A 26282-nucleotide genomic window follows, 5' to 3' on the forward strand; every position below is an offset into this window, starting at 1 on the left:
CACAGTGGCTCCGTGGTTAGCCCTGCTGCCCCTCAGCACCAGGGGCCTGGGTTTGATTCCACCCTCAGGCCACGGACTGTGTGGAGTTTGCATTGTCTGCTTGGGTTTCCTCCAGATTCTCCAGTTTCCTCCACCAGTCCAAAGCTGTACAGGTGAGGTGTATTACCCATGCTAAATTGCCCATAGTTTCCAGGGATGTACAAGCTGATCATCGTTCATATATTCCCTACAGTGTGGAAACAGGCCCTTTGGCCCAACAAGCCCACACCAAACCTCAGGAGCACCATACCCAAACTCATCCCCCTATAATCCACTTAATCTACACATCCCTCTGGGCAATTTAGCATGGCCAAATTCACCTAACCTGCACATCTCTGGACTGTGGGAGGGAACCCCCACAGACAGGGGCAGAATGTGCCAACTCCACACAGACAGTCGTTCAAGGCTGGAATTGAACCCAGGTCCCTGGTGCTGTGAGGCAACAGTGTTAGGTGGGTTAGCCATGGGAAATGCAGGGTTACTGGGGGAGTGTGGGGGTGGGGCATTGGGATGTTCTTTGGAGAATTAGTATGGACTTGATGGGCTGAAGGCCTATTTCCACACTGTAGGGATTCGATGATGATTCTATGCTGATTTGTGCATTGGAAAGTTATCACCAGAATAGTAATTATTTTGATCGCTGGGCAACAATTAAAAATAAATAACCCTTCTTTTAAGAACCAGGAAATAAAATCGGACATTTTGCCCACTTACGCAATTTTAGGTTGGTCAAGATATTGCAAAACAAGTCACCCCAAAATTTTGGAGCTGGCAGATTTTGAAAAAGGAGTTTTTAGAAAGTATTTATTCCAAAGAGATGAAGCCTCAAGCACTGAAGATGGCCATCTAAAAATCATACTGAGGCAGCAATAATCTTACCTCAACATTATCAGGTAGCTTACAAGATGTTTAGGTTGGAGGTCCTCCGAAACTTGGAAGAGAACTTCATCATACCTTAAAAAATCCAAAGGAACATATGACACCTTGACATAACATTTCATGTTCTGCTTCAGTATAAAAAAAATCTTAAGACATACTTAGAAATAAAATTAGCAAAAAACTTTATACAATTTTAAAATACAAACTATTTACACACTTTATTTGATCACGAGACATGGGTGTCTTTAGTAAGATCAGTATTTATTGTTTATTTGCTCTTGGATGGGCTTGGTGATTGCAATTCGCCTTGAATTGTTAAGAGTTGGTATGCTGTAGTTCACCACCCACACAGCACTGTTAAAATTAGTGTGCAGGATACTATTCCAGCAAGGAGTGCAACAGATCAGGAATATAATTTAGAACAGAATAAACCTTCACTAATAGAGAATTCATTACTTACAGCTATTAAATCATGAACTGTATTTATAACATTGCTTCTCAAAAGATATATTTATTTATCGGTCATACCTGAGGAGATGCTGCAATAATGCAATTGCCTGAGGTTCCTGTAAATACGCTGGGTCAAACTGCTCCTCTATTCTATTTTCAAATGATCTCTGTAAACTGCGTTGATTTAAAAAACAAATCGCAGCTGTAAATACCTCAAAGAGAACAAGTCATAAAGAACGCTTGAGCCCTAAAGTCAACATTAATAATGTCATTGCAGTAGGAGGTCCAAAAATGGTCCATAGTGACCATTCTGCCATTCAGCAACATCGAGGCTGACGCTTTACCTCAAAAGACATATTCCTGTTCTGATCCCTTTATCCTGAAGACCCTTATTCTGTAGAAATCTAATTGTTCATTCAAGATATTTAATGGCTTGGTCAACACAGCCTGTGAAGAAATTTCTCATCTGTCCAAAATGGCTTACCCCATATCTGAAGGCCATAAATCTCTGTTCTATAGCCTCATAGCCATCATCTTCACATTCAATCTCTTCCATCCTGTCAGAATTTTGTATTTTTCCAAATGAAATCCCATCCCATTCTTCTAAACTTCAGTAAAAACATGTCCAACTGATCTAATCTCTCCACGTTGGATAAATTTGCCATCCCAGCATGCTGTATAATTATGCATCAATCTGGTGGACCATTGTTACAGTCTTCTTAAGGAAAATACTTTCCTTTTGGTGAGGAGATCAAAACTACACAGAACACCCCAGGTGTGGTCTCACAAGGCCCTGTACAGCTACAGTAAGACATCATTGTTCTTGTACTCAAGCTCTCCTGCAATATCATTTGCCGCCTTAACCGCTTGGTGCCACGTGCATGCTTGCTTTTAATGACAAGTGTAAAAGGACACCCAGGACCTATTCTCAGATAACAAAGCATAGAGCTGGATGAACACAGCAGGCCAAGCACAGAGGAGCAGGAAGGCTAATGTTTTGGCCCTAGGCCCTACTTCAGAAATGGGGGAGGGGAAGGGGGTTCTGAAATAAATAGGGAGAGAGGGGGAGGCAGAAGATGGATAAAGGAGAAAGGTGAAGAGGAGACAGACAGGTCAAAGGGAGGTGGGGATGGAGCCAGTAAAGGTGAGTGTAATCTTGTGTAGATTAAGAATACATAAAGATTCTAAAGAAAGGGCCCACTATCCATGGTTAACTAAATACTGAAATAGCATACACTTGTGCAAAGTAAATGGCAGGTCACAGGATTGGACAGAATATAAAGAATAGTAGAAAGATAAAAAACTAATAAGTAGGAATAAATTAGAGTATAGGAGGAAGCTAAGTAGGAATGTAAGAGTGGACAGGTTCTTCAGAAGGAAAATAAAAGTACAGTGAGTGTTGGTCAGAGGATAGGGAGTTAACAGGCAATAAGGAAATGAAGATGAAATTAACAAACATTTGGCTCTGGGGAGAGATTAACTTAGTGACATTATAATTGTAAAGGAAGTAGCACTAAGCAAACTGGTGGAGCTGCAGACTGACAATTCTATAGGTGCAGACGAATTTCAACCTTATTAGATGAATCAGAAAAAGTCAGTATTCAGGTACATCACAATCAATAAGGCTGATGGGATGCTATGCTTCAGTGGAACATGCTATGCTTCATGGGGAAGAATTGTATATAATAGTAACGACATTATGCTTCAGTTAACAGACATTGATGAGACACATCTTGAATAGAGTATGTCGTTGGGTCTCCTTATTTAAGGAAGATGTAAAAGCACTGGAGATAGTTAAAAGGTGGTTTACTGGATTTATGCCTGAAGTAAGTGATTTGTCTAGTCGACAAGTCGACAGGGTGATCTTGTTTCCACTGGAGGTTTGAAGAGTGAGGGTTGACTTGATTGAACAGTACAAAGTCCTGAATGGTCTTGACAAGGTGAATGTGGAGACTTGGTTTCATCTTATGATTAAGTCCGTAACTAGAGGATACTGTTAAAATTAGGGATTACCCTTCTGGGAATGCAATGAAGAAAATGCTTTTTGAGGGTTGTGCAGCTTGAGGCAAAATCATTAAATATATTTGTGGCAAAGGAAGGTGGATACTTTTAGACAGGGAAATAAAAGATATGGGGATAGACAGCAATGTAGAATTTGAAATATAAAACAGATCAGCCATGATTTTATTGAACGGTGGAGCAGGCTCCAGGGGCCGAGTGGAAAACACCTGCTCCAATTTGTATCAGAGATAATGGGAACTGCAGATGCTGGAGAATTCCAAGATAATAAAATGTGAGGCTGGATGAACACAGCAGGCCAAGCAGCATCTCAGGAGCACAAAAGCTGACGTTTCGGGCCTAGGGTCTAGGCCCGAAACGTCAGCTTTTGTGTTCCTGAGATGCTGCTTGGCCTGCTGTGTTCATCCAGCCTCACATTTTATTAACCTGCTCCAATTTTGTGTGTTTGCAAAACTGGGGATGTTCAAGAGGCAATACAGAACATAAAAGGAAGATATTTAGCCAATCACACACGTGCTAGTTTTTTGAATGAGTTTTCCAACCTTTATCTCCTTCTACTTCCCGCTAGCCTGCAATTTTTAGCTTTTGGATTCTGTACATGGATAACTATTTTACACTGATCAACATGTTGTCAAAGGATTGCTTGGCTCTTCTGCATTTGCACCTTACCTACACAGCCTTGCGTGAGTGTATTGTAAAAATACTCCAGTATCTCCATGGCTTTGGAGGACACGATCCCAGTCGAATTCATAATCAGACAAGAGAGGTCCTTTGAAATCCTATAAATTATATTTAAAAAAGAGTTAGTCACTTTTCATTTTTAAAAAAGTTCTAACTCACCAACTTGAAAGAAAATCAGGAAAATTGACTTTGAAAAAGAAATGAAAATTGTGCCATTAATATTTGTACTTCACAATTTGACAAACTCTGTTCCAACCTTCTAGATATTGACCTGGAGTCTCCAGGAATTGAATATCAATCTCCAGAACACTGCTGACTGCAACCCTGGAGAAAGATTATAAACATTAAAAAGAAAAAAGTGTTTCTTTTTCATTTCTTTGAATGTTTCTTTTTACCAGATATAAGCATATTGAAAATGGGGATGGAAACAAGTAAGGCCATTGACAGTCAAACATCAGTTGGAAATTACTGGCACAGGAAGGCAGTGCATCACGGAATGGATGACTTGGCCAACTAATGAGTGGTATCTAGGGGAAAAGCATGTGATTAAATCTCCAGGAACATACTTAAGTACTGTTGTCATTAGTACTTACTTACATAGTTTCCCTGATCAATTAAAAGGCAGGGAGCACATTGCACTATTATAGTGCAATGTGCTCCCTGCTGGCTGCAAAATAGTGAATGCACAATCTACAGGCTCAAGTGGTCTAACGGTCACAATAACAAAAGTGCACATGAACTAAGAATTTGGTTGTTCAGTTTTTATATAAAACCAATTTACTTAGAGATTTTAAAGCAAACTTACAACACAGTCAGCACATTGGTGCATCTCAGTGAGGAACTGTCAATCCTATGCCTCAATATTATGAGGAGGGTCTTGGTTTGGAAATACTAGGTGGAAATTAAGGGGTTCCTCACAAAGTGAAATAAATCCAAGGAGACTGAAATTCTGAGCCCTCCAAAAAGTGCACACCCACTGGCTTATTGGAGGCTGGCAGGGGCTGCCCATATCTTGTTAAAAAAAAGCTTGTTAAAGTTCAAAACCCATGTCTGCCAGTATCACTGAACATGCTTGAAGTGAGGCTCTCAGACTGAGTGTGACTGCCCAGACTTGATTGGGCGTCAAACATACACTAAGATGCCAAACAGACACACTAATTGGAGAGTAGAGAGCTCAAAACCTGGCAGGCACAACATTCCTCTCCATTCCTTTTAATCAAGTCTAAGATTCACAAAATTGATCCTCCTCATGGAGAAAACTAACATCCTCCATTTAGGCAGCTACATTTATTTTTTGTGTGCATCAAAGATGGGCGCCTAATATATGGCTGCTGCGGAAACAGGTTTTAAAATTCTTTAGTGGGATGCAGCAAGATCAGCAATTGCTGTCCGTCCCCAATTGCCTCGAGGTGATCGTGATGAGTCACCTTTCCAAACCACAGCAGTATATCTGATATCTGTAGCAGACTCATACAAACAGCGCTTAGCTATTTTAGAGAGTTAAGCACATTGCTGCGGAATCGTACACAAGTCAGACTGGGTAAAGACGGCATGCTGCCTTCCCAAAAAAGGACATTAGCAAACCAGATTAATTTTTCATGACAACTGATAATAGTACCATGAAACTATTAGAGACCAGCTTTTAATACCAGATTCATTAATTAACCAAATTTAAATTTCAACACTGCCATTTCAGACTTGTGTCCCTGTAGCATTATTTGTTGGAACTCAATATTACCAATCCAGTGACATTCCCAATGCGTCAACGTCGCCCCCCAAAAGTGAAAATCAAGGAACCTCCCTGACTATGTACTCTAAGTCAGCAGCAGAGATGCATAACAGATGAATGAGTGTGCAAAGACTGGCAGCCTGCAAACTCTGAAATTGTGCACATTACCAAGTGACTGATTTCCAAATTATTATTGGGCAGTGATGAGGCCAGTATGTGTAACTTCACCACTTCACATTGTGCAATGCATAAGAGCTCTACAGAAATTCCATCATATTCTCCATATTGATTGGAAGGACCACTAAACAAAGAACTAGTGTGTCTTTCTCGACGTCAGATGCATAAGCATTCAGGGAAAAAAAAAAACTTTTCCTAGAGGACAATGGATTGAATGGTGTCTGAATGACTAAAAAGCATCACCCCACCAAATCCAGTTTTCTCAACATTTAAAAGATCAGTGGCCCAGGACTGGATAAAGAAAACACTACATAGACACTATGAAGCTCTTCTTGAAACACAGCAGTGACATGAATATCCAGGAGGAGTTTGCTACCAATCACTCAGTTAGGCAACAACGACACGTCGAACAATCTGCATCTTGCTTTGAATCACAACACCTTAATGATAAGGAAAAGATGATGATGCCAATTTGCACCCCAGATCCCAGTACTGCATGGGATGTCTTGCTCAAGGATCTCAGGATAAAAAATTGACCTGTTCCATCACACAAATAGGTGGGAAAGTAAGTTACAATGAAAAAATAAGAAATTTACAAGTTATATGGGCAGGTTAGGTGAATGAATCAAAATCTGGCCAATTGCATTTAATACAATAAGTTAACCATTTGTGACTGGGGAGTAAAAGGGTAAGTCACTTTCTGAATGAGGTGTTAAATAGTGAGGAAGATAGGCTGTAGGTGGCCTGGCAAGATGGGATGATGAGTAGAATTCAATTCAGAGAAATGTGGGGTGATGTGCTTAGGCAGGTCAAACAAGGCAAGAGAATGCATGATGAATGGTTGGAAGCACCAAGGTTCGGAGCGACCTTTGCGTGTACACTGGTTCCTTACTGTATCAGGTCAGGTGGATAGTGGTTAAGGAGGCATATGGTATTTATTTTACTCAGCCATTCAGCACCTCTGTAGCAAGTGGGACTTGAATCTTCGCCTCATGGTTCAGAGGTAGGGACACTATTGCTGCATCACAGGAGCCCAAGTAGGCAAATGGCATACTTGTCTTTATTAGCCAAGGAATAGAGTTTAAGAGCAGGAAGGTTATACTGGAGCTTTATAAAACGCTGGTTAGGCCACAGCTAGAGTACTGTGTGCAGTTCAGGAATCCACACTGTAGCAGGGATGGGATAGAACGGGACAGAGGGTACACAGGAGATATACAAGGATATTACTCAGGCTGGGGAGTTTCAGTCATGAAAGAGTTGGACAGACTTGGGTAGTTTTTCCTCACAGCAGAGGAGATAGAAAGGGGACATGATTGAGATGTATGAAATAATGAGAAGCATAGATAGGGTAAATAGGGAAATACATTTTCCCCTGACAAAATGATCAGTGGCCAAGGGCATAGATTTAAGAGAAGGGACAGATGTTTAGAGTAGATGTGAGGAAAGGCTTTTTCACCCAAAAGGATGGTAGGAATCTGGAACGCATTGCCTGTAAGGGCGGGAGAGGCAGAAACCTTCATAACATTGAAAGAAGAAGTGATTAGATGTGCACTTGCAAATGCCAAAGCATACAAGGCTACAGGCCAAGTGCTGGAAATGGATTGGAATAGTTAGGTGACTGTTTTTGACTGCTGCAGACACAGCAGGCTGAAGGGTCTTTTTCTGTGCTGTTGATCTTTAGGACTCTATAAACAGCAGAGTGCTTTAGCGCAGAGGGATCTGGATGACCTTGTGCATGATTCACAGAAAACTGGCATGCAGGTACAGCTGGTAATGATGTGGAGGTGCCAGTGTTGGACAAGTGTGGGGTGGACAAAGTCAGAAGTCACACATCAGGTATGGTCCAACAGGTTTACTTGAAATCACAAAGTTTTGGAATGCTGCTCCTTCGTCAGTTGACAAAGGAGCAGCACTCCAAAAACATATGATTTCAAATAAACTTGTTGGACTATAACCTGGTGTCATGTGACTTCTGACTTCAGCTCATAATACAGATTGCAAATGGAAGGAGTATAAAAATAGAAAAAAAGTGTTGCTGCAACTGTACAAGGCATTAGCGAGACCACACCTGGAGCATGGCTTACAATTTTGGTCCTCTCACCGGAGCGGGTATAGTTGGATTGGAGGCAGTTTAGCAGAGATTCACAAGATTGAGTCCAGAAATGAGGGGTTCGTCTTGTGAAGAAAGATTGAGCAGGTTATGGCTATATCCTCCAGAGTTTGAAGAATGAGGGGAGATTTAACTGAGGTAGATAAGACACTAAAGATGATTGACAAAGTAGATGAGACACTGCTCACTCATGTCAGGCAATCTAGAACAAGAGTCACAGTTTTAGGAATAAGGAGTAGAAGATTTAAAACAGAGATGAAGAGAAGTTATTGATTTCAAAGGGTTGTGAATCTGCAAAATTGACTATCCCAGAGCATGGTAGACACCAGGACACTGAATGGATTTGGAGGAGATGGACAGATTTTTGGTTAGTAATTTGTCAAAGGATTATAGGAAGTGGGCAGAAAAGTGGAGTTGAGGCCAAGATGAGTCCAGCCATGATCATACTAAGTAGCGGAGCAGGCTTGAGGGTCTGAGCTGCCTGCACCAGCAACTAGTCCTTATGGTCTTATGATGACTGGTGGCACTAACTGGTGACCCCAAGTGAATGTCACCTTCAGTTCTAGGGACAACTGGACACAGCGACAACACAAGGAAAACGAGATTATTCCACATAACCTGGACGCATTCTCTTCCAGTTAAAACAAAAGGTTTCATTGTGGAATTTCCTAGTTTAGACTATTCCCCACGTCACACCAAAACTTTCAGAGGATTAAAATGAAAATTGAAGATTTCAGAATCATCTAATCTCTCAATGCAGGTGAAAGCAGCAAAGGGTCAGTCACTACCTGAATAATAAGTGCAGCCACACCCACTTTTTCTGCAGTATCTTCAGGGTCTTCCAATTCCTTTGTTGCTTCATATGAATAAAAATAAAGAATTAAACACAAATCACCTGTAAACAATCAAATGAATCATGGCCTTAAAAATACCTTGCAACAGGTTTACCCTCACCTTAGAAACAAAACAAAAACCTCAATCTACACTTTATTCTGTTTGATGTACAAGTTCAGGAATTTCATTCGGTAGTTTTTCTGTAATTTCTTTACATTTTTAAATTTGAAACTGCTACAACCGTCACAGAATCAACATTTAATTTTGGGACTCGTGTTACATCCACCTTTGCTAAAGCATAATTGTACTGTACGTGATGGAACGATAATGGCATATTACCATGTACTCAGATTAGAATGGTACTGAAAAAAAAAGATAAATTTAAGCAGAAAGTGTAAGTGGAAAATGCTGATTTACTTCTGATGAATGCTATGCGTCAGCAGAACATGAAAGTGCACTTGTACTAAATATTGATCTTTAATCTGATTAACCAAAGTTCCCTTCAAGTTGAACTTGATGATTTTGACGCTTCTAGTTTATAGCAGAGTTTGTGGTGTGGAGGGGGGGCACGAGAGAGCTCCCCACTTCACTTCTCAACTACTTATCCTGGAGAATCTAGGTTCTGAGAACACGTGTTTGACTTGTTACATGACCACCTCCGCCAACTGCCAGTAATTCAGATAATTGTAACTTGATTGAGTCAGATCTGGGAACTACCCCATCTTAGCCAAGTGTCCCACGTCCAAGGAATTAACCTTTTGATGGTTTGTCTTGAATACTAGAATAGTTGAGGAGAGTTTCTGTAGATGTCATCTTGATTGTGCAGAATGGAAAGTCATTCATAGTCCCCATGGGGGTCATTTTCTGTGGTGGGATTGGAATATGGGATTACAGTAATGCAACTTAATGTTGGCCATCTTGAGCTGAGTCGAGTCTCTGGTTTCTAAGAGAAACTAGAATCATAGATTCCAAATACACAAAATCGTACCTTTTAAAAAGGCAAGGTGGCTCAGCGGTTAGCACTGCTGCATGACAGTGCCGGGGCCAGGGTTCAATTCCACCCTTGGGTCGGAGACTACATGGAGGTCGCATGTTCTGTGTCTACGCAGTTTTCTCCAAGTGTGCTGGTTTCCTTCCACAGTCCAAAGACATGCAGGTTAGGTGGACTGGTCATGCATAATTGTCCATACTAACCAGGGTCCAGTAGACTAGGGTGGATTACTCTCAGCAAATGCAGGGTTACAGCAGGGGTCTGGGTGGGATGCTTTTTGGAGCATTTGTGCAGACTTGATGGGCCAAAATGATCTCTGTCTGCACTGTAGGAATTCTATGATTCTAGTTACTCTTAGAACCCAGAGACTCAACTCAGCTCAAGATGGCCAACATTACCTTGCATTACTATAATCCCATATTCCAATCCCATTAAAACCCACCACAGAAAATGACCCCCATGGGAAGTTATGAATGACTTTCCATTCTGCACAATCAAGATGACATGTACAGAAACTCACCTCAACTATTCTAGTATTCAAGACAAACCATCAAAAGGTTAATTCCTTGGACATGAGACACTTGGCTAAGATGGGGGTAGTTCCCAGATCTAACTCAATCAAGTTACAATCGGAAGTTACAATTATCTGAAGTACCGACAGTTGGCGGATGTGGTCACGTGACAAGTCAAACACATGGTTTCTCAGAACCTAGATTCTCCAGGATAATTAGCCGAGAAGTGAAGTGGGGGCCTTCCTGCCCCTCCTCCACAACGCAAACTCTGCTTCTAGTTTATAGATAGCATCGAAATCATCAAGTTCAACTTGAAGGGAACTTGGTCAACAAGCTACAAACTAGATACTCTAACGTGGATACTAATTTGGCTAAACTATATTCCCCTAATTTGTATTTCTTGTTTGGACACAGAAGTCAAAGTGTATTTTGTTATATTCTACAGATCAGCTTAAAATATAAGTAATCACACTTCTTCCTTTGTTAGATGCAATAAAATTTGTTTGATTAGTTCTTTTACGATCACAGCATGTAAACCATTAAGTAGTCACAGAATTGGACATTTACCGTCTTTTTTGTAATTGTTTCAATGTAATGAATCAATGTCTCCTGAGCATAATTTATAAAGTTGTCAGTCACAGCTCAGATATCCCTGATGGTTCTGATGGTAAACCCATTAGCTGCAGGAAATTACTCTAGTAGAAAACAAACAGTCAGGAAACTTAGAGTACCACTTAAAAGGTGAGCCTCACAGTGCCAAGGATGTGTGTTTCCTCCAGGTGCTCGGGTTCCCTCCCACATTCCAAAGACATGGGAGGTCAGGTGGTTTGGCCATAGGAAACGCAGGGTGATAGGGTGGAGGAGGATCTGGATGGAATGCTCTTTGGATGGTTGGTGTGGACTTGATGGGCTGAATGGCCTGCTTCTGCACTGTAGGGATTCTATGACTCACTCACTCAATCTCCAGCTATGAAGGAGGCAGTCCTTTTGGGGGCTGGAAAGAAGGTAAAGTTTTAACTATTAAAATAGAGCACTCACTCTTTGAGGCAGCCATGTTTTGCAGCATTCTGCACCGGGCTTCATTCATAACATCTTCTAGAAAGACAACATCTCCTTTCCGAGTCTTCATCCCTTTAACTAACCCAAAGGGAACATGCCGACATCTGCAAAAATGATGCAAAAGCATTGCACATGATAACAGGAAGATGATCTGTGTTTCCTCAATTTCACTAATTACACGGGGAGCTTAAGCATTATAAGAATGAAAGGCACATTTACCAGAGACCTATTGGTAGTTCTTGCTAACCTGACACTAATTATTTTTATTCATTCGTGGGATGAGTGTCACTGGTTGAGCCAGCATTTATTGCTCACCCCTACGTGCTTGAGTGAAGGTGCTGGTGAGCTGCCTTCTTGAACCACTACAATCATGAGCTCTAGATAGATCGACAATGCTTTTTTTTGGTGGGGGCAGGAGGCAAAAAAATTCCAGTAATTTGACCCAACACTGAAGGGGCAGCAATATATTTACAATTCAGATGATGTGCAGTTTGGAGGGGAACCCACAGGTGGTGCAGTTCCACGTGTCTGTTGCTACTGTTCTCATAGATATCAGTGGGAGTTTGAAAGATGCTGCCTAGACAGCTTTGATGAATTACTGCAGTGCATCTTGCAGATCATACAAACTGCAGCTACTGAGCATTGGTGATGGAGGGAGTGAATATTTGTGGATGTGGTGCCAATCAAGCAGGATGTTTTGTCCTAGATGCTAACAAATTTCTTGAGTGTTATTGGAAGCAAACTCATCCAGGTAACTGGGGAGTATTCCATCTATGGCTAGGCTGTACTTTATGGCTTTGGGAGTCAGGAGGCGAGTTACTCACTACAGGGTTGCCAGTCTCTTATCTGCTCTTGTGGCAACAGTATTTACATAGCCATCCCAATTCAGTTTCTTGTGAATGGTAACTCTCACAATGTTAGCAGTGGGGGATTCAGAGATGGCGATGCCATTCAATGTCAAGAGGTGGTGGCTGGATTTTCTCTGGCTGGAGGTGGTCATTTGTGTGGCATGAAATGTTACTTTCTACTTTTTGACCCAAACTTGACTTTTGTCAGGTCTTGTTGCACTTGGACATGAGCTGAACATAAAAAGGAGATGATAATGAGGGACAAAGTTAATAAGATGCAAGCAGTGTGACCTCTGGATAAAACATTTTCTTAATAACTGCTGAGATTTCCCTGTATTACTTATTCTGGAAATATGTTAATTTCCTTTGAGTGTTGGACAATATTGATTGTTTCAAATTTTCCTCAAGATAAACTTTTTAAACTGTTAAGAAATAAATCTGTACTTTTTTTTCCTCTAGTAACCTGGCAACCAATGCTTTTCTTAGATTGTCTAGAGTTGGGATTTCTTTATTGTCACGTGGTCAAAATTGTGGAACTCCCTTCCTAATAAGTGGACTGTCATGTTTCCAGAAGGCGGCTTAGCACCACATTCTGAAAGGCAACTAGCGATGGGCATTAAATGCTGAGCCAGACAATGTCACCCACTTCCATGAATGAACAAAAAAAAAATCCTTTTCTCTGACATCATTTGTTCATTTTGATTAAATTTCCCAACTCTAACACTTTTTGTATCAGCTTCTACAATTCTATCTAATAAGAAAAGGATGGAGTCTGTCATCTTCAAGTAGTCCGTGCTGGATGATTTGTTATTACATTAGTGGAAACGTGGTAGTTATGAAAGAACCTACCGTTCTGTCCAGTTGTAACCCACGGTTTTCAGTACGCCAAACAACTGCTGAAAATGAGTGCACTGTTCTTTATCTGTCTGGAGAAAGATACAGTTATTAATATAGAAATCATGTACGAGGTGAATGGCAAGTGTCTTTTCCCTAGGTGAGGTGGAGTGACAGAAGAGCTCAAAACTAGAGGGCATACATTTAAAATGAGAGGAGAAAGACTTAGAAAGGACATGAGGGGCAATCTTTTAACACAAAAGTGGTTAGTGTGTGGAACAAACTCTAGGTACAATGGATGCAGGTACAGTTACAAGACATGTGGATAAGTACATGAATAGGAAAGATTTGGAGGGATATCAGCAGGCAGATGGGGCTAGTTTAGGTTGGGAACATGAATTAGTTGCACTGCAGGTCTGTTTCCATGCTGTATGACTCTACACCAAAGCTGAAAGCCTCAAGCCTCAATCACGATCCTTTCGATCCAATTCCAAAAGGTATCCCAAAAGCACAGCACAAGTTGTTTCTTTGAAAACTTGCTGAAACACAAACGCTCCAGTAAGGCATCACCTTGTGCTCCTAGCTATTCCAATGTACCAGCAAAGTCATGTGGCAAACAAACAAACACAATTTTTCCTGAGCAGAATGATTCAGTTTCATAAGTGGTCAACATTTGAGCAACTAAACGAGGCAAATACCAATTAAATTAAAAATCTAGGAGATGTATAGCCGTAAAGTTTGAATATAATGTTGGCATCCGCACCTCCTCACGAGTTCTGAATTTAAGTAGCCTCCATGAAGTCATGCAATTGAAATGAGATACTTTACAAGGGGAATTAAAGAAAAAAAAAAAGAGCAAGCTGATTCTCTGCAAATTTTAGATTCACATTGGTAAAACTGCATGCCTGCCATCTCAATTCTAGAGTGACCAAAGATAAGCCAAGACAGGAGAAAACAAAACAACATGCTGAAGGGGGCAGAAGAAAATTGCAAATTAGTTTAAAACTCATTTGGTAATATTTTCAACATTTTATCAAACCGTCACACATTTCACAGTATTGACTGAACATCATTTGAAATAAGGTTTTGGAACACAGAGTATTCTTATTGTGAGCTCAAAAAAAAGTGAACTAAGGTGGTCTCCCTACATCTCTCAATCTCACATTTTAATGACAGAATTTCTGGCTTAGTCATAATTTGCAGGGAACTGTTTTTATATTGGACCACAGAAAAGACAGCACAGAAAGAGACCATTCAGCCAGTCGTGTCTGCACCAGCATGAACAAACTAGATGCCCATTCTAATTCCACTTATCAGCACCTTGGCACTAGCCTTGCAGGTTACAGCACTTCATGTGCAGATCCAGGTATTTCTGGAAGGAATAAAAACAAAGTTGCTGGAAAAGCTCAGCAGGTCTGGCAGCATCTGTGAAGGAAAAAAAAGTTAACGCTGCAGGTCCAGTGACTCTTTCTCAGAACCGGACCCGAAACGTTAACTACTTTTTCCCTTCACAAATGCTGCCAGAACTGCTGAGCTTTTCCAGCAACTTTGTTTTTGTTCCTGCTCTACAGTATCTGCAGTTCTCTTGGTTTTTATTTCTGGAAGGAATTAAGTGTTACTGCCTGACCCAAACTGCGCTGCACATTCCAGACAGCCACCACCTTCTGGATAAAGAAATTTTCCTCGTGTCCTCTCTAATTATCTTACCAGTCACCTTGAACGTGTACCCTCTGGAAACTGTCCTCTCCAGCAGGGAAAGGACATCTTCCTTGTTTATTCCAACCAAGCCCTTCATTTCTTTGCATGCTGCAAGTACATCACCCCATCCTCAGATCCCTCTGTTCTAAGGAAAAACTCTGACCCATCAATCTTTCCTCATAACTGCAATTTTCAAGGCCAGACAATAGAATTACAATTAAACAAGTCAAATCTCACATCCTGATTAGACTAAAGTCTTGCTATTAGTCTCAGTAATCATTATACTTCCAATAACATTTCCCATTGCTCCTACAAATGGCATTGCCCTGGTCTCAGAAACGTGTAAAATACCATGTATTTCACTTGGTTATGGGCTTTCAAAATTTTCATTATCACTGAAATATAGCTTCTGCTCTGAAGAAAAATTGAAAATTTTATTGTATGTTCCATCATCCTACAGTTTTGCATGAACTAGTAGGCCACAAATGGTCTGAATTTTGCACTAAGAATAATGGAGAGACTAGCAGCATTTACTAATGTTAAACTGCACTTGTGCAGTTAAACACAGACATCAGAAAATTGCTTTTCAAGTTGCTCTGCTCTTCTGGAAACTTTTTTATACCCAACCAATAGTCTCACTACCTTCACGCACAAAAGAGCATGTAACTGCAGTAGTTATCTATCAGACACTTATTAAATGGAGAAGTTAAGTGCATGCCTAACAGAACGATAAGCTGTAATTACTAACAAGCCATCTTCTTGGCCCTGCCAATTTACTTTCACAGAAGTAGAGTGTCATTCCTTCAAATTTTAAACGTTATTGGAGATTTAAAACAAAAAAGTTAAATTTTACCTTTTCTTTGTTTCTTAACTCTCTCCAACTCTCATCTTTCTTTCTCGCTCTTTATTTTGCTTTCTGTAAACGATTTTACATGAAATTAAATACTCTAACTTACACTTCCTGGTTTAGATTCTACATGTTTCAATCCAACTGATTGAAAAGATAATATGTATTTAGCCCTGTCTACACGGGCTCTAGATCCTCAGTATAGGATCAGACAGAAATTAGTTTCTAAATTACTGCAAACTGTAGTATAAAACCCTGTCATATTTTGTAAGAGTAGGCATACAAACAGTGAGCACAATTTGCCTGTCAACAAAGCGCGGGTCAATGTGTAATTCACACTGAAATTTTTATTGCTTTATGATGGAGTTGAAAACGAAGTTACTATTTGGTGTGCATATCAGTTGCTTGGTTCTAACCGTAAGCATTAAATCATTGCAAAGTAATGGATTTTTCTCCTTACCCAGTTTCCCTGGGGTCCACAAAGTTACCAGACCCTACATCATCCCTTCCCCGATACAGATCCAGATCCCGGTCTCTTCCTGTTTTTGGATCAAGGCTGTAGTGAGGATTGGAGCCAAACATTAGCTACAAAACATGAGATAACAAGGCGTAGAGCTGGATGAACACAGCAGACCAAACAGCACCGCAGGAGCAGGAAGGCTGACATTTCAGGGTCTAGGCCCGTAACATTAGCCTTCCTGCCCCCAAGAGGCTGCTTGGCCTGCTCTGTTCATCCAGCTCTACACCCTGTTATCTCGGATTCTCCAGCATCTGCAGTTCCTGTTATCTTAGCCACAAAACACAATCTCAGCATCGGGGAAAAGGCTGAGTGTAACAGCTCATTCTCAGCTTGCCGATGATCTAGTACACACTGGCAGATTGGAATGTGTCTGGATATTTCTGAACAGGAAATATGCAAGCAACTCCCTGTATGCCAAATAGATGTATTGGACTTGCTTGGCTCAGGGTGCAGCTAGTTGTGGAAGACATGCATTTGGGGTAGTCTGCAACATGTATACACAGTTACTTGTTATTGCATTGGCTGAAGATCTGTCCTGAGGTGCCTACCATGAGAAACAAAGCCACTGACAATTCCAGACAAACAATGATTGAAATTCTTGCCTTCTCTGCTCATCATTGAGGATGATGAAAAGGAAAAAAATCAAATGATTTTTCTTATTGCTTAACTGCCAGCACCATTCACAATTACATGTGGCAGGAGTGCAGAGTTTAGACTGAAACTGCTGGTTTTGGGGTCACTTGGTCTAGCTACTGCCTGCTGTGCTGCATCATCTACATCTGTCTCACTTTGCACACTACTTTAAAAACTTAATTTAAACAAATTTAAAACTCTGCAGTGCATATATTTTCAAGTCCTGTTCATCAATCATGGCAGATCTCTAAGCAACATTGGCCCTCAATCTCAACACACCAAAATTAAAAATCACCACCATCGTGCTCTTACAGCTTCATAGTGTCTACAACCCATCAGAATTCTCCATACCTTCAGTTCTGGTCTATGTGCAAGCTTGTCACCTGGTTTTAGTCTGCCAGGGTAAGGTTCTTTGGACTCCCCTTAATCCCCTCTGCCTCCATGTTTTTATGATGTGTTTAAAATCTACCTCTGACCAGTCTTTTCCTCACTATTAATACCTGCTTGTTTAACAGCCTTTGTTTTGTCTGATTATGTCTCCATAAGGCACATTTAGCTCATTTGCAAACTTACTCGTAGTTCTCACTGAAAAGAATGGACAGTCAGGGTGGTCTTTTACCGTGTCAACAATATTTGGTTCTGAAGAGCTGACCTTTCGGTTTTTTTCTTTTATTAAAGTAGGAAGAAACTTGCTGACCCAGGTCAGGCAGAGTTCTTGTATTTCACAATGAAAGTCTTATTGGAGAGAACATGTGTAGTAATCGAATTAAGGCTTGCAATTCCATAACCAAAACGTGCGTGAGTGCGTGAGTGAAGCAGCAAAAGAGAAGTTTAAGAGAAGCCTTTAAAATTAAAAGCAACACATTCAAGCATATAATTTATGAATTCCTGCAAATTAATATTGACAATACAATGTATTGTGCCAGGCAAGTCACGTGGCTTTATGCTGGCTATTTCATACCAAAGCAGAGGCAAATATTTGTCAACAATAGTGGGTCAAATTTTAACAAGATAGTTTAATATTTAAGTTTCATCAGAACCTCCATTTACGTTGATATTATTCAAACTTTTGTGAGTAGTCCAGTTAAAAAAATGAACTAGAAGTAATGACTGTATATTCAAACTACGTAATTAAAAACCAAACAGCAGCAATTACATGAACTCGCAAACAGTTTGGATCCCAAGAGCAGTTCTTGTTAAAAAACTCTTTAGTTACCTACCACATAAATCATTTGGTCAAAATTATATTTCTCCATTCGATCTATGGCAGCTGCAACATCTCTGCAAACAAAATAGTGAAAGAACAGCAATTATTTCCATGGATGAGATCTATTGTTTCAACTATTTGTCTGAAAATCAAAAAGCTTCCCATCAGATAAACCAGCTACCAAATTTTATATTGTGAAAGAGAATACCAAATTTGTAAAGGAGCAAAAAAAATCCTCATGCCTCTGGCACTAGAATAACATCATATTACTTGGTGAATTGCATATTTATTGTTATTCATTATCCAAAACATAGGCAAAGGGCAGCAGTCGTACGCAAACAATTGTTTTCAAGTTTTGGAATAACTTTTCTGCAAACGTTGATATTCCTTAAAAAGCCACATCTCAATTTTGGGGTGATACAGACAAGTTGTTCAAATTTAAGCAACACCACCGCAAACAAAATGCTTTCATTAGTTTACACGAACAGAAATAATGCAGTGTTCTAACAAAATGTAAAGTTAATATAGAAATCAATGCTCTGATGTTAATTCAAAGTCAATGGGTGTCATTCACAGAAGATGATTACTACTGTACTCTTATCCAGGAAACTGGGGAAAACTTAACATCAGAAGATCCAAATTGTCTATTTTTACAAAGCTGGTCTATAAATTAACACAGAGCACATCAATCTACTGCTTTAAACAGCAACAGAAACGTGGAAGTAAAACAGGCCACATAGTAGCAACTTCTGGTAACACGTCATTATAAATGAAATAATAACATATGAGGCAAGGGATATTTATTACGTTTTCCACTTTGATCATTTCCTGTTAAGTTCAGTGAAGGATTAAAGACCTTCCTCTCTGCTGCCAGTGGAAAAAATAGCTGATGTTTCCTTTCATTATCTATTAACATTTCCAAGTGAAGATACAGTTTGCATATTTTCTTTAGCTTGAAGAAGTTCCCAATGTGTTTGAAATGCGCCCCCTCCCAATAAAGAGCAAAAAGCTGATAATTATAAATTCCAGTACTGCACTAAAAGACACACATTTCTAATTACATGCCTTTAAAATATCACCATGTCCATACACAATAAAAGTTTGTTTTACTTTAATGATGTAGCAACTCACCACAGTAACTTTAATTCAAGTAAGCAAATATTGCAGCTATTAAAAAGGGTCTGCTCACCTACTGGAAAATGGACTGGCAAAGACATTTAATGGGATTATCTATAAATGTGCAAATTATTCATAAGCCTCTTCATTTTCATTCAAGCAAATAATTTATGAAGGTAGGAATGACTTGCACTAAATATTTTACTATGGTTAAAGATACAACAAAAATTCAAAACATGAACAGAGAATTGTTTTGCTTTTGTTTCCAGGTACGTCACCGACATACCTCATGGGTAAGACTCCATGTTAATTCAACACGTTGGCACAGAAAGATACACTTTCAGGGAAATACTGGTAATAGCAAGGGAAATTTATTTTTGAAAATGCCAATTCAAGTCATTTGAACTGTTGAATTACTACATCATTTTAGAAATTAATGCAGACTCACCCTGAACACTGTTGAATGAAACACTGAAAATGCCTGTGCAGTAATAAAGTTGTCTGATATTTTGACATGCTCTGGGAAGGCAATGAACAAAGATTCCACAGAACATATCAAAATTTCCAACCTGATTTAATGGAAACACCAGGATGTACAGGACTCTGGTTGGTACCAAGCGGAAGATACACTTCTCAATGTAAGTGAACTGACAAATAGTCTAGGTTTGCTATGCATCTCCTAATTGAAAGCTCTAGGGGAAAGAGGGTGATTGGGGAGGACAGGGTGGGTGCAGTTATTTCCTTGCATCTAAAAACAAAAAAAAAAAACAGGTTGTTAAAAACATATCTAATTATTTTCATTGATGGATGTTCAAAGTGGTAGATTTTACACAATGAATTTTCTGCCTAGTTGATTAAACATATTACCCATGATGCGCATGGGGAAAATACAATTCAAAATTCTCATGAGATCAAGTCAGTGGTGAACAGCACTGACATTGCACTAAATGTGCCTCTGGAAAGCTCACTGGTTTTTAGTCCACACCATTCAGATATTTAAACGAAGTGGCAAACTGCCATGTCATTTTGGCAACTCAAGAACCTAAACAATGCAACTCATTCACAAAAATTCTACATGACGGGATTTAACAACACTTTTTACAGCTGCTCAATTATTCTTACCAATAAATCGATTTCAGAATTTTTTGCCACGATTCCATTAAATCATGTTTCAGAGTTAACTTTCAAGCATAATTTACTGACCCAGGTGATTATTTATTTTTGATGGTGCACCCAATGTCATCTTAGCTGAATAGCCACGAGTTGCTGCAGTCTTCCTTCCTAAATTCAGCTATCTGGTCTGGTTTTTCTCAAACTTGAGGGATCAAACTCTCATGTCTCAGTGATTAGAGAATGCCTCAGTGCTCCGTGTGGGTTGATCACAGATCTAGTGATCGCAGCACAACTTCGTTTTAATTCTATGCTATAATCATTTCGGCTATTCTGCACTATTTACGCTGATTGAACATATTCGACACAGCCTATCAATAACTTCAAATTGGATTCACGCTCGTTTTGAAAACACCATTTCAAGTTATTTGATTTGCTGAGTTACTGCATCATTCTAGAAATTGATGCTCACCCCAAACGTTGTTGAATGAAAAACTGAAAATGCCTGTGCAGCAATGAAGTTGTCTGTGGTCTCAAATTTGACATGCTCTGGGAAGCAATGAACAATGATTCCACAGAATATATCAAATTTCCAACTTGATTCGACACTTCTTAAATTGGTCATTTCTAATTACACTGGGTAGTTAGGAAAAAAAAAGTAAAAGAAAACTCATTTCCATTTCTCAACTGGTGTTTTTGCTCACTCGAGTTTTCCTTCAAGAAGCAGGTGGCAGTGATGGGACTTCCTCTTCAATTGCTTCAGTCTGTGGAAAGTGTAAAAATCTTCCCCAGGGTATCAGGTCAGGAGCATGTTCACATCAAAATATTTTGACAATTCAGTCTATTACAACAATCTTCAGACCAGCTCTTTTTATATGAAAATTCTACTTGGTAAGATTTAATTTAATTTGACAACACACTAGACTTGAGGGAGGATCTGACAGTCACATGCTTTAAAAAAAATCTTTATTTTCCCCATTCACAGTGGGAACCTAGTGGTACAACTACCTCATTCCTCTTCAATGAAAAAAGCACGAGTCGGTTGAGAAGTAATTGCAGTGTGTGTCAATGGGGACTTGTTTTGTAATAGCTAAGAAAACTACCAGTCATCTAGAATTAATAAATACATGCGAAAGATCATATGTTTGTGCTTAACTATCTTAGTGCTTCAGTGACATAACTAACCTTGGCTTCTCAAAATGTCTTCCCACAAAAACACATCACATTTCCCATCTTGAAGGACTTAAGTTTTTGCTTGAATTTGTTCTTTCACAAGGAGAAAGCAGTTCATAGCACCTCGTACACACTTCTACACAATGTCAAGATTGAGAACCGTCTGCACAAGAGAGTGAACATCGGCCTAAGCACGGTAACACTATTGTGGAGCATTGGTACATTAGCATTCTTACCAATGCACAGGGTAAATAGTTAATTACAGCTAAACGTTCCAACTTCAAACTTTTTAAGTTTGGCTATAATTTATGCAGAACAAGTACGACTTTATAAATTTAGACGCAGGTCAACAAATTGGCTCGTGGTACTCAGTGATAGCCAGGTTTTTCTTCACTAATAACACTGGTCCTGACCATAATTGCAGCCATTTCATAACTACCTTCAAAAATTTTAATATGGAAACCTATAGAAAACAAAGTATTGCCAGAGCAGACATACAGCTGGTCAGGTATATGTAGCTTTACCGAGTGCAGTAGCAGCAGGTTTGGATATTCGGACGAGTAATATTAATGTCACCAAAACTGTCAGGTATATTAATAAAAATACATCAAAAAAATGGGGGAAAAAAATTACCTGGTCAAGTAAAGGGTTGTTCCATCAGAGCGAACCACCTTGGCATAAACAGCGAGATCACTATTTGGTGAAAGATCTACTACTCCAGTTCCTTGCCTTTCGAGAAAGAGAGAGGCAAACAAATCTTCTATTACTTTGTTTGCATAATTTTGTTATTCTTAAGGGATAAATAAAAGAAAACTGGATTTGTCATACACCACTTTATATGAAGGATTTCTGATAGTTTTGACAGATGAGCATTCAACAAGAAAAGACGACCGCTTAAGATAAGATTGATGCTGTTTCATGTGCGATGTTAGGCAAAGTCTCGATTTTGATGCAAGGTGCAATTTATATACATTAAAATATCATTTCACTGTTCTGGAGCCATTGTTTTCTTTTGAAACAAGACAAAGAGAGAAACTACCTGTAGTGGTAATGCTACCTGGTTTGCATTGACAGAATTTTAAGAGTGGACAGAACAAATGTTGAAGAGCACTAGTTAGCTCTCACTTAGAAGGATCAGGAATTGATTTTTGTTTTGCTTAAGAAAGTATCCATAGCTTGAAAAGCTTTTAGTTTCATTTTGCAGAAGTCCTAGTTGACGTTTGGTATATGAAACAGTTTCTCCTCAAGGAAGGTGTTAGTTCAGAAAAGTTAGAAAACAGGTTACCTTCGAGTAGTGTGAAAGTTCCAGATCAGAAGTGTTTGGTTAGTACCACAAAAGGGTTGTTTGAAACTGAGAAAGTCTAGGTTCAGTTGCATGAATACTCATAACAGCGATGTCATGCGGAGGTGCTGGTGTTGGACGAGGGTGGACAAAGTCAGAAGTCACACCACACTAAGTTATTGTACACAGGTTTTTTTTTGAAATTACAAGCTTTTGTAGTGTGGTCCTGTCACCTGACAAAGAGGCTATGCTCTGAATGCTTATGATTTCAAATAAACCTGTTGGATTATAACCTGGTGTCATGTGACTTTTGACATTTTCAGGACAGCGTAATGAGATCAACATGGTTAAGTGTCTGGGGAGAATCATGGATCATCTTAACATTCTTCAATGATTTAGGAAAATGTGTGCTGAAATTCGGTAGTCTCACGGCTTTGACAAGCTCAGTCACCATGCTCCAGGAGGAGAGACTTTACATCCACTTAAAAGTAACTATCTAGATTTCCTTTCTTAGCCCTGAAGAATGTCAATCCAAGAGACCTGCCTTTCAAATGTTGACTAAATATTTGCTCATTTCTAGCAGTCTTTTTATTAAAAATCAAATCATGTCCTGCAGTAAGATTTATACAAAGGAGGGGCTCATATTAGCATGGAAAGATGACTGGGTCACTGGCAGAAAACAGATATATATGTAAAAATGGATCTCTGCCTGATTGGCAGAATGTGACAAGTAGAGACCTGCAGGGCCCTCAACCTTTAGCAATTTATATCAATGGGGCAGGTGCAAAGGCATGGCAGCTGAATTTGTTGATGACACAAAAATAGGTTGGAAAGTACATCTGAAGAGTGCATAAGGAGGACGCAGGTGGATGTAGATGGACTGAGAGAGAGTGGGCAAATATCAGGCACATGGAAAGTAATGTGGGAAAATGCGAAGTTGTTCATTTTGGTTGGAAGAGTTAATAAAAAGCAGAATATTACTCAAAGAAAGGCCATGGAATTCCATGGTGCAGACGGCTTAAGTATGAATGAGTGATGAGTTACAGGAAGTTAGCATGCAGTTACAGGAATTATGGAATACTAAGAGAAAATGAACACAAAAAAGATCTTAATGCTTCAACTACAACAGTACATTTTGAATATTGTTTTGGTCTCCTTATTTCAGGAAGGATGAAAATGGATTGGAGGAGGTTCAAAGATGTACTAGATTGACAGAATGAGCAAGTTGGCTTCTGATGACAGGTTGGACAGATGAGCTAGTGGATGTGAGATTGCTCGCTGAGCTGGAAGGTTCATTTTCAGACGTTTCGTCACCATTCTAGCTAACATCATCAGTGAGCCTCCGACGAGCTGGTGTTATGTCCCGCTTTCTGTTTATCTGGTTAGGTTTCCTTGGGTTGGTGATGTCATCTCCTGTTCTTTTTCTCAGGGCATGGTAGATTGGCTCCAAATCAATGTGTTTGTTGATGGAGTTCCGGTTGGAATGCCGTGCTTCTAGGAATTCTCGTGCGTGTCTCTGTTTGGCTTGTCCTAGGGTGGATGTGTTGTCCCAATCAAAGTGGTGTCCTTCCTCATCTGTATGTAAGGATACGAGCGATAGTGACCCACTATCGCTCGTATCCTTACATACAGATGAGGAAGGACACCACTTTGACTGGGACAACACATCCACCCTAGGACAAGCCAAACAGAGACACGCACGAGAATTCCTAGAAGCACGGCATTCCAACCGGAACTCCATCAACAAACACATTGGCTCCAAATCAATCTACCATGCCCTGAGAAAAAGAACAGGAAATGACATCACCAACCCAAGGAAACCTAACCAGATAAATAGAAAGCGGGACATAACACCAGCTCGTCGGAGGCTCACTGATGATGTTAGCTAGAATGGTGACGAAACGTCTGAAAATGAACCTTCCAGCTCAGCGAGCAGTCTCACATCCAGAACCTCAACCTGAGCTACAAATCTTCAAGATGAGCTAGTTTCCACTTAGGTTTGTCAGACAGTGAAGGCTGGTTTGATTGAGGTGTATAAGATCCTGGATGGCTCTCAAAGTGCATGTGGAAAGGGTCAGTCCAGAGCTACTGGGCACTGTTTTAAAATTATCAGTCACACCTTTGGGCCAGAGAGGAAGTGAATTTTTTTTCTGCTCCGAGGGTTGAGAGACTTTGGAACTCTGTATTAGAAGATGCTGAAGGTAAGGCAATTAAATATTTTTAGGGAGGAGGCAGATTGATTCTTATCAGGCAAAATAATTAAATGTTACTGGATAGATGAGAATGTGGAACTTGAAACAGACATATCAGCTACGATCTTTTTGAACGGTAGATTGGGTTCTCATGGAGCCGAATGGCTTACTTCTATTTGTGATTCAGATGTTACTACGCATGTAGATTTATAAAGTATGGCCACTGAAGTCTAACCGTACGTTGTTTTCTTGAGTAGTCCTTTCTGATCCAGCAGCCACAGAATCTCCTGTGTTTTTTCTTGGTAGAACGATTCTCCAGAGTACTCATCAAAATGCACACCAAGCCGCTATCAGAATACACAATTTAAACAATTAGATTAACTGTAAAAGACTACTTTCAAATCAGGTCTAGCACCAAAGTCACAAAACACAATCCAGTTTAGATCAACCTCCAGCATTTTGCAGCAACTGTATTAGAAACATTTTAGAAATTTAATTCAAACGTTCAATGTTATTTGATCACAGAAAATATGCTGAATATAAGTTCATTTATTATTTCCATTAGTCAGCACAGTGAACACTGTATTGATATTTTGAATTAAAAGAAATATAGCTGTTCAGTGCTTTTCATAGCATTTTAGTTTTAACTTAGTAATCATGATTTTAAATGGAAGGCCCACTACATTCTCAAAGTGCCACTTAAGCTTGCGTGGTAATGTAACCTCTCAGTTCTGGACTTCTACATAGATGACATGTTTGCACACAAAGTCAAAACTGCATACATCCAAACACATGCCCAGCATGCTCACAGGCATAAAATACACATACACAAAAAAAGAGACAGTTCCTAGAAGACTTACAATATTGACATTGTCTATAGAATGTCAATAAGACACAATGAGGGAGGATACACTGTATACAATAGATGCAATGAATACATGAAGAATGAGTTCACTATATGCAAAATCTACCACACGGGCAAAACCTACTTTTTTAAAAAATATCTTTTAAAAGTGGGGCAAGGGGGCAATAATAGCAGCATAGTCAACAATTTTGACTTAACTTCTCCTAATCCTTTTCTCTTACTTTTGCTGGAAGATTGGTGCTCCTTAGTTAGGTATTCTAGGTAATAGTTTCTGATAACGGGATGATGGCCAGTAATTGTTTTTTTGTGGCACATTCTTCACCAGGCTGAGTCATTACATGTGAACGTGATTAAAAATTAAATTTCTGTTCATTAAGCTGCATCTATTAAAAAGTGCAGTCCTGTTGTCAAAGACTAAATTCAGCTATTCCGTAGTTAGACAGCCTACCTACTTGAAACAGATAGTTTCCCTCTGTT

The 26282-nt window shown here is 39.6% G+C and overlaps 1 protein-coding gene across 1 annotated transcript in view; it reads right to left on the reverse strand.

Moving 5' to 3' along the window:
- rars2 (arginyl-tRNA synthetase 2, mitochondrial) overlaps nucleotides 1–26282 on the reverse strand; it is a 72829-nt gene that overhangs the window by 6665 nt on the left and 39882 nt on the right. The window contains exons 10-18 of the mRNA XM_048531676.2: nucleotides 25181–25287; nucleotides 22100–22195; nucleotides 18081–18141; nucleotides 13178–13254; nucleotides 11460–11584; nucleotides 8873–8940; nucleotides 4057–4166; nucleotides 1447–1542; nucleotides 919–993 (exon numbers count right to left, since the gene is read on the reverse strand). Coding sequence (XP_048387633.1) covers nucleotides 919–993; nucleotides 1447–1542; nucleotides 4057–4166; nucleotides 8873–8940; nucleotides 11460–11584; nucleotides 13178–13254; nucleotides 18081–18141; nucleotides 22100–22195; nucleotides 25181–25287 — 815 coding nt within the window. The remainder of the gene's footprint in view (nucleotides 1–918; nucleotides 994–1446; nucleotides 1543–4056; nucleotides 4167–8872; nucleotides 8941–11459; nucleotides 11585–13177; nucleotides 13255–18080; nucleotides 18142–22099; nucleotides 22196–25180; nucleotides 25288–26282) is intronic.

Source organism: Stegostoma tigrinum, chromosome 4 (assembly GCF_030684315.1).
Source record: "Stegostoma tigrinum isolate sSteTig4 chromosome 4, sSteTig4.hap1, whole genome shotgun sequence".
Lineage (NCBI taxonomy): Eukaryota > Metazoa > Chordata > Chondrichthyes > Orectolobiformes > Stegostomatidae > Stegostoma > Stegostoma tigrinum.